At 34.1% G+C, this 9,300-nt stretch overlaps 1 protein-coding gene and 1 pseudogene across 3 annotated transcripts; one reads left to right on the forward strand and one right to left on the reverse strand.

Annotated features, from left to right (window-relative positions):
* The first annotated feature begins 1,298 nt into the window (after positions 1 to 1,298).
* LOC107897028 (B3 domain-containing transcription factor VRN1) lies at positions 1,299 to 3,775 on the forward strand. Of its 3 annotated transcripts, none has more exons than XM_041081786.1 (5): positions 1,299 to 1,411; positions 1,853 to 1,947; positions 2,070 to 2,805; positions 2,919 to 3,079; positions 3,236 to 3,775. In XM_041081786.1, exons 2-5 carry the CDS (start codon positions 1,855 to 1,857, stop codon positions 3,392 to 3,394), a joined length of 1,149 nt encoding a protein of 382 aa, XP_040937720.1. In that variant the 5' UTR covers positions 1,299 to 1,411; positions 1,853 to 1,854; the 3' UTR covers positions 3,395 to 3,775. The 3 variants fall into 3 exon arrangements, with proteins under 3 accessions (XP_040937720.1, XP_016677850.2, XP_016677858.2); XM_016822361.2 differs by having other exon boundaries at positions 1,302 to 1,623; XM_016822369.2 differs by having other exon boundaries at positions 1,303 to 1,652.
* Positions 3,776 to 3,793: 18 nt separating this feature from the next.
* On the reverse strand, positions 3,794 to 5,777 carry LOC107897017 (cytochrome P450 CYP82D47-like; annotated as a pseudogene).
* Between the last annotated feature and the right edge of the window lie 3,523 nt (positions 5,778 to 9,300).

Below are 9,300 nucleotides of genomic sequence, written 5' to 3' on the forward strand. Positions count from 1 at the left end.
GCTTTGAACCTAAAATGAAAGAACCAAAGCAAGAAGAAAATATGCTGAAAAGTTCATCATCTTAATAACTGAAGTTTACATGCTTTTAAACAAGCAATCAGCTTGACTAAAAAACAAAACAGTCACCTAAAACATACCTAACACCACTAATTTATCTTGAAACTTATAAAACTTACTTGTACACATAGATAAGTTGATCTAATCAAGTCAATCAGCACCTAACAAAAAAACTAACACATTACTAACTTAGTTCAAATGTAACTAAGTAATAAAATACAAACAAAGTTAGCATGTTGTCCTGCTGCAACATGCATGCAACAAAAAACTTAGTCGCATGTAAGCCATTTCTTAACACAACCATGCAGTTGAAGCATGGCTACATGCAAGTATGATAGAATTGCATGGTAAACTAGTCTAGTTCAGTTGTAATTTGTTTTGATGATGAATAAAGGCTAATTAGTTGATAAGTTTGTGTTTAGGTACTGGTTTCAGTATGTTTAAGTGTACGCGTAATGTTTTGTAAGTTTCAATGTTATTAGTGAGAGTTGTTATATATTTGATAAAGTTTGTAATTTAAAAGGTAATAGTTCTTTTTAAAATGGACGATGAAAAATGTTTTCAGCTTCTCTTGTTTTGCAGTTTCTCATTTTTTTTTGTTCTTTTGTCTTTTATAGCCATTTTTGAATTGATTGTTTTGTTTGAATTGATTCAAAGTTGTTTAATTTGATTCAAAACCCAACAAAAATAGAGTCATTTGGGGCTAGCGAGATTGATCCAACGGGTGGCGGAGATAACTTTTTAGGTGGATTTGTTGGCGGATTGGTTCATAGGTTGAGTGTTCGGGATGCGCTTTGGTGGCCAATCTTTTGGGTTCTGTTATCGTTGATCAGATTGGTATCCTTAAGTGCATATTTGAGCACATTTAGGCATTGTTGTTTCATTGACATTTTAGAGACAAGATGAATTTTTAGATTTATAATTTAATTTTGTGTCATATTATATATATTAATTAAATGTCATTTTAAAATAAAGATTTTATCATCTACATGTGTCGTTATTCATTTAAAATTTCAGATTATATAATATTTTTTTTGAAAAAAAATATTTTTCACAACTAAACATCTTTAGATTAAATATTATCCTCAGCTATTTCAAAATCAATTTATATTTCTGAACTCCATACCGTGAATGTCAATCTAATCATTGAAAAAACCTACTCCAACAGACTGCTTTACATATTTATATTAATAAATAATAAATTCTGCAATAAAGAAGTGAAAATAACCCGCTAAACCACCTGTTTTTTTCCTTTTCTCTCCATACTGGTAATTTTTTTCAGTTTGCCTTTTATGGGTTTTGGTCTGTCTTTTAAACATTGCAAGAGAACTTTTCTCTTTTGCTTTAGAACAAGGTGAAACTCAGCTTTCTTCAATGCTGCTCAAAGATAAAATCTTCAAGCTTCATGCAAAACCAAGTTCTTATTTTCTCTTTTCTTGTCACTTTCATATCATATATACTTCTTTCTTTTAACAAAGGGTTCTGCTGCTATATTTTATTAAGGAAGATTGTGAGAGTTCGAAATTAGTGTTAGCCTTTTTAAGTTTATGCAACATTTTCCTCCAAGTAAGACGGCTCTAAACTTTTAGTATAAGGTTTTTACTCTTAATCTCTTTTTAAGATCCTCTTACAAAGATCTCGTATTTTCTTTTTTCAAGAACCTGTTCTTGTTTTTTTGTGTACCTTTTTTTTTTGCACCAGTTAAGTTACATTAATTCAATCTTTTGTTTTGGTAATAGAAATTACAGACCCAAGTTTGATCTCATCATTACTCTGTATTTCATGTATATATCAGGAATGGCAGCAACGACTCAAAAGTGCAGGGTGTTGGAGAAAAACAAGTATTGGAAAGAATTCGAATCCAACAGGCACCAGTTTTTCAAAATATTGGTTGGTGATTTTAGAAATCATCTGTTAAATGACAAATAATGAACCCTCCAACATAAACTAGATACTTGCTTCCCTGTTAATGTCTTTTGGTTGCCAACTTTTTTTACTTAATGTTTTTGCAGAGGATACCCAAAACGTTTACGGAAAATTTCAGAGAGAAATTGTTGGGAACAATCCACCTTAGAGGTCCAAGCGGATTCATGTGGACTGTGGAAGTCGAGAAAATGTTTAATCACGTGGTTTTTCAAAATGGTTGGCCAACTTTTGTAGAGGAGCATAGGTTGGAAAAGGCTTATCTGCTTGTTTTCCGCTATATTGGCAACTCGGCGTTCAATGTAGTTATATTTGATTCAAGTGGGTGTGAGCGAGAAGGATCATACTTTGTTAGGGAACACACGAATGCCTGTTCAAATGACGGATGCGTGTTAGACAAGGAAGATGGAGAAGACTGTGAAGATATTATAGACTTGGAGAAACCCCATATACAGAAAAGGAAGATCAAGAAGGGAAGAGGAAGACCAAGTTCAAAAGCTGTTGACGCTGATAATCGTCATCAATCGAAGGGAAGGGAGGACAAGCAGCCTCGAGTTGGCAAATCTGCTGTCGAGAGGGAAGTATTGATTGATGGAGATGACTATGAAGACATTATAGATTTGGAGAAAATCCATAAGCAAAAAAAGATCAAGAAGAGAAGAGGAAGACCGAGCTCAAAAGCTGTTGACACTAATAACCATCATCAATCTAAGGCAACAGAGAAAAAGCGGCCTCGAGTTATAAAATCTGCTGTTGAAGGGGAAGTATCGATCGATGAATCGGATGGAGCCCCAGGGTGTGCAATGGAGGACTGTGTAGAACAAAGTAAGGAGCCTCCAGTAGATAGCTTTAGAATAAAAATATTGTAGATGGTAGTTTGGTTTGTTCTGCCTCTATATGCTAAAACTCACATTTGCTTTCATTTTTGGTACCGGTAGATTTGCAAGGATCATATAGTCTGTATTTCATATCGAAAAGGCGAGAGATAACACAGGAGGAGAAGCAAAGACCTCGAAAATTGTCCAGACAGTATCCATCAACAAGACCCTCATTTACCCTTGTAATGAAGGATTCTCATGTTTACAAGTCCTTTCAAGTGGTAAAATCTTGACCCATTTTCTATGCCTAGCCGTTCAAAATCAAGATTAAAAGTTTATTACAGCAATCAACTATGTCTAGCCGTTCATCTTTCTAAATTATTCAATCTTGAACTTTGTCTTGGATCAGCAATCTGATTGAAATCCCTTCTATGCAGACAATTCCTAAAAGATGGCATCAGAGGTACATGTTTGGTGATGTTAGAAGAACTTTGTTGAGAGTCCCTCCTCAAAACAAGGTATGGGATGTAAGAATCAGAAGCTCCATATTGGGGAACAGCATTCACCAGAGGATGGGCCAAATTTGTCTTGGATAACAACTTGGAATCTCATGATACTTGTGTTTTCGAGCTCAGTGATGAAGGCAAAGCCAACGGTTATACCATGGTCTTTGATGTCATCATATTTCGAGTATTGGATGAGATTGTCCCCTTGAAAAAGTTCTCGCGGACACAGACTCGCACTGCTCGGCTCTGAGTTCTGACAATATGTATGTAGGAAGTAGTTGAGATGTTTAGGATTTGGATTTCTCTGATGATACTGTTCAAGATCTTCTGAAGCACCTTATAGGCCATATTTTCGAGAAAATTAGTTCTTGAATCATCAATATTTTGTTGTTGATGACACATGACAGTAGTATTCTGTGTAGCTTATGAACTTGTTCATGCTCTAATTCTAAGATATTATGACTTGGTGGATATTAAGACTTTTTGATTGTTAGATGGAGTGCTACTCAGGTTGAATCATAGACAAGTGGGAAAGCCATAAGTACATAACAATAATAACAGAGTGTGGGATGAGAACCTCAAGAGGTGTTGCTTTCGGATTTGTTAACCCAGGGCTTTCCGTCATATCTACATCTTCCAGCTCTGATAGCGTCGCAACTTTGAAACTGTGCAAGAAGCTGCCCAAGATAAAGTGCAGCATCTTGAGGGCTAGTGACACCCCAGGGCACGATCTTCGTCCTGAGCCAAATGGGATGAGTTCAAAAGTTTGGCCTTGAAAATCCATATCCTTATTGGTGGTCAAAAATCTCTCAGGCTGAAAATCATGGGGTTCTGGCCATACACGCTCGTCACGTTGAATCTTCCAGGCATTTACCATCAGTTGTGTACCAAATGGAATGCGGTAACCTGTTGAGAGGGTGCAATCTTCTATTGCAGCCCGAAGGCCAATGACTGGTTCTGGTGGGTATAAGCGCAATGTTTCCTTGACAATGGCTTGAAGGTAGACCATGTTTCTAATATCAGTTTCTTCCAATAGTCTGTGCTTGCCGACGTGCATGTCTAACTCATCCTGGGCCCTTTTTAGCACGTGCGGATTATTTAATAGCAAAGACAAGGCCCAAGTGAGTGACCATGGTTGTGTCACTCCCTGCTGAGACTAAATTCTGCCAGAACAAAATATAATTATTAGAATTGGTTTTTATTAAGATCCCATTTTCACAGATAGATGAATGTGATTAGGAATTATAAAAAGGACAGCTTTGACATATGTGTAATGAACAAGATTAATTTGTGTGTTGACAGTTCTTACCAAGCAAGTAGCCTTGGTGATTGTGTCGGCGTCATAACCAGTAATGTTGGCGTCTTCTAGGATGTTGAGCATCACATCCATGAAATCCTGCTCTTTTATCACCCCTCCACACATGAGCCTCTTTTGTTTATGCTCCTCCAGCCACCCTCCTACAATACTGTCCAATTCTTTTGCTGTTCTTTTCATGGCTTTCTCATATCCTAGGAAATCCAACCATCTAAGAAATGGTATTGCATCAGACAACACGAACACTCCGAACAGATGAACAAAATCTCTCATTACTTTCTCGCGTCTTCGTGCTTCAGCTTCCTCACAATCAGCGTTTGGTCCGAAGTACCTTTTACCCCCAACCATTCTCAAAGCAATATTATGAGTTAGATCCCCAAACCACTGCTTCATATCCACGGATACTCCACTTCCTCCATTACCTTTGCTAAGCCATGACTTGTACAATTCTCTTATTGCACTCTTTACCTCTGAAACTCGTATATGTTTGAGCATATCAATCCGGTGGTTAGATAGAAGCTCAATCGTAGTTATCTTGCGAATCTCATGCCAATAAGGTCCGTAAGGAGCAAACCCGAACATAGCAAAATCATAGCCTAGAATCTTTGAAGCAGTAATGCTTGGTCTAGTGGAGAAAACTTTATCATGGACAGTGAAACATTCTTTGGCCATTTCCCAACTATTTAAAACCAACACTTCGTGTGATCCTAGCCTTAAGGAGAAGACAGGTCCGTATTTGTCAGCCATGCCACCTAAGGTTTTGTATGTGAGCTGCTGACCACCAAAGAGGTGCATGTGACCAATGATAGGTAAAGCACCACCAGCTTGTGGAGCATTACAGCTTCTGGTTGGTTTCTTTGAAGACTGATAAAAGTATATGCAACTGAAAAGGGCAAAAAGGGTGCAGCATATGCTAAAGAGGCACTGCAGGAGAGGATCCATTAGAAGATTCAGATGAGCTTTGGCAGAGGTGGGTGTTGCAGAACAGGCTTTGTAATTACAAATCTAAAGCTTCTTTCTGAGAAGCTGTGTTTCCTGAGTCTTCCCAGGGCTGTCGTTCTCCTTACAAGGATAAGATTAAATGCCTTTTAGTAAAAGGATATGTTAAACAATGAAGAAAATACTTACGTGTAGCCAAGCCCGTAATAGTGGCGATTTTCTTTCTGTTAATTTGTCATTTTAAACTAGAGATGGAAGTGAAGATCATATTTTAGTAATTTTCTTGTCTTCAAATATGACTTTGAATATCTTTGCTATTAAATAACATGCCACTTGCTCATAAATCACAACGAAGAACGCTATAAATAATTTCTTCAATTATCCTTGTACTTTCATATCGTTCATCCAAAATAAAACTTTTGGGGTCTCAGTTCCGGCTCCATTAAAAAAAAAAAGTGGAGAGGAGAAATAGAAGGAACAAAAAAATGTTAAAGAAAAAGCTCGCTTGGATTTCGTACAACTAAAAAGGTTGCTCATGAATCTTAGTAGGTCTGTTGCTACTTCACTACATTAATTGTTTTTCAAATTCCTAATCCAATAAACTTTACTAATGATTTCAATAGAAGTTTGTGTTTAATTAACAAATTTTTAAAATTTAACATTAGTCTTTATATTTTAATGTTGAGAGGATGAGTCACTCTACTTCTTTTAATTTAAAAATCTTAATCCCTTCATTTAATTTCATTGTTAAAGTAAATAATATCAAAAGTAAAATAATTTTTTAATCCTCAACATTCACAATTTTTTTATCAATTTGATCCTTACCCTTTAAAAGTACATAATTTTTTTTTTCATATTTTAAATAAAAACATAAAAACATAAAAATTTAAAAATTGTAATTCTTTTAAAACTATAACAATTATGAAATATAAAAACCCTTTAAAATTCAAAAAAATAAAAACAAAAAGTTATTTTAAAAATATAAAAAAATTCAAAATTCAATGTTATCTAAACTAGTCTAGTAAGAGATAAAAAATCAATTGCCCCACGAACCTGTACAGACTACTTGAACTAAGCTAAAAACTCGGTTGAATCGATTTTGAGCTTGTTTGACCAATTGGTTCCCATTATGATTAGTCCAACTGGTTCAAATTAAAAAATAAAAAATACTAGAAAAGGTACAATTGTTAATTCAATTGATTTTTAGCCCAATTCAACCAGTCCATACTGGTCTACGGGTTAATATGGTTTTCTAAAATTTGTAAGCTTTTTTACCCTTAATGGTTATAGTTTTTTTTGTCAATTTGTCCATACCATCTAAAAGTACATAATTTTTTTTTTCTTATTTTAAACAAAAAACATAAAAAAATAAAAAATTCTAATTTTTAAGAAATAAAAAATATGAAAAATAAAAAAAATTAAAATAAAAAATAAAAAATAAAAAATAAAATATTTTAAAAAAAATATTGTAAAAATATAAACTTTTTCCAAAATTCAATGTTATCTAAATTAGACCAAACTGATTGGATCAAGAACCAACTGAGGTATATATTCAATGAAAGGTAAAAATTTGGTTAACCTGCGAATCAATACAGATTAGTTGAATTGGGCTAAAAAACCAATTGAACTAGTAGTTGAACTGATTTTTATAATTTTTAATAATTTATTTGCTTTAAACTAGTTTGACCAATCGTTTTGCGAGCCAATTGGTTAGAGTAGTTCGAAATCAGTTCAACTGCTAGTTCAATTGATTTTGTAACATTTCAAACCCGGCCTAAACGTTAGACTCGAATTTGAAAGGTTACATTAGCTACTGAAATGGCCTAGTAAGCTATCAGATTTTTATAAAATAGTCATTTTAAAATACTTTTTTATCTTTAGACAAAAACTTAGTTTATTTTCAGAAGAACTCATAAGTTAACAAAAACTGATTAATTTAACATTATTCTCGTAATTGTAATTACCTTTGAAACTTAGTAATTTCTTATTTAATTATTACTCAAAATTCAATTATAACCTAGTAGCGAAAAAGTGATATTTATTCAGTTTTAATAACATATATGTTTCATGCATAATTAATTTAAAACCCATGCTTTCAACATTAAAAAAAATAAATTAAATGTCATGCATGCTATAAGAAAAGAAAACCCTAAATTTTAAGTCTCATGCCACAATTCAAAAAATAAAGCATTATAGTCTTTGAATAATAAAAATATCAAGTAATAGACCTAAAGTGTTTTAATAAATCAAAATCAAACCGAGACCTTTCAAATGTCGTGTCCGTGTCCTAACTTGGTGGGTTATTTGTAGAGATAGAAATAAAAGGGGAGTGAGCTATGAAGCCTAGTGTGAGTTCCATCACAAGAGAAATAGTGTAGATGTATAATAAACCAAACATTCATAATAATAGTTTTAATTATAGTAATAATCATATAATGTAATAGAATTTCTTACAGTTAATTCAAGCATGCTTGTGCGTACTGATGTAATGCAATGCAATGCAATTTCAGTTTAACAGTAAAATGTCCTACTCCACTGTCACACTTCACAGTAAGAGTTCTCCAAAACTCTTATATCTTGGAAACTCTGATTTGTGGATAAACCACCAGTATTGCAGGTTAATACATTGCCATTAGTAGTGAGTATACAACGGGTTTACAAATAAAAGCTGGCAATAAAAATTGTGGACAAACCACCAGTATTTGCAAGTTAATACGCTACCAGTAGTTGTAAATACACAATGGGTTTGCAGATAAAAGATGCCAGTAAGTTTGTGGACAAACCACCAGTGTTTGCAGATAAACTACCAGTACTTCCACTTTTCAAAGTGTCCCACCCCATGCAATGCAATATGAAATGCTAATAACAATACAATATAGAAACAGTAGACATGTTTAGCATGTTATCAGATTAACAGTAGTAGTAGACATGCATGACATGTATTCAGTTTATCAGTAACAGTAGTCATGCTGATCATGCAATTGGAAACACAATGGTACGAGTAAAAATACAATATTTATCAATGATTCAATGATAGTAAACGTGTACCAATTACATATCATGTATATACAATAACAATTTAGTCAATCAGATCATGGATTCCAACATTATTCATAATATCAGAGACTCAATTGAATGAGATAAAACACTAAAAATAATTTAGAGACTAAACTAAACAATTCATAAAATTTTGAGCAAAACTGTAAATAGGGGGCACACGGTCGTGTAATAGATTGTGCCTGTGGAAATTGCAAAATTAAGCTACAAGGGAGACTAAACAGTGTGGCAGGCCGTGTGGAAAGTTCTTGACCGTGTGAGATTCGAACTAGCCTAGGGTTTTAGTGGTACATGATCGTGTAAGGGGTTGTGTGGTCTACACGCCTGCGTGGCTTGCTGTGTGGCTCTAATCCGAGGTACGATATGCCCCGATTTGCTTGTAAAAGAACACATACCTTTCACCAAGAGCTCAAACGTTGTTCCTCATGATCAAGAATGGTTCAATTCACCTAAATCAGGCCATTCAACGACAAATTTCACATGTATTAACATTGGGAATCAAGATTCAATGATATTATTGAAAGATTTTGGCAAGAACCATTAAAGAATGTTTAATTAATTGCAAGATTGTCCTTAGATAGAAATTTTATAAGGATTTGATATCAAACATCAGGGTTGAGATGTACATATTGATTCTTGACAATGATTAAAGAATATTTCTAATGGTGATTAAGATTCTGGTTGA

This window comes from Gossypium hirsutum, chromosome A11, assembly GCF_007990345.1.
Source record: "Gossypium hirsutum isolate 1008001.06 chromosome A11, Gossypium_hirsutum_v2.1, whole genome shotgun sequence".
NCBI classification, from domain to species: domain Eukaryota; kingdom Viridiplantae; phylum Streptophyta; class Magnoliopsida; order Malvales; family Malvaceae; genus Gossypium; species Gossypium hirsutum.

What these genes read in the sequence shown, in the direction of transcription:
- LOC107897028 (XM_016822361.2), top strand. An exon ending in ACCAGTTTTTCAAAATATTG is followed by an intron (nt 1,948 to 2,069) that starts GTTGGTGATTTT and finishes ATGTTTTTGCAG; the next exon opens with AGGATACCCAAAACGTTTAC. An exon ending in TTTACAAGTCCTTTCAAGTG is followed by an intron (nt 3,080 to 3,235) that starts GTAAAATCTTGA and finishes CCTTCTATGCAG; the next exon opens with ACAATTCCTAAAAGATGGCA.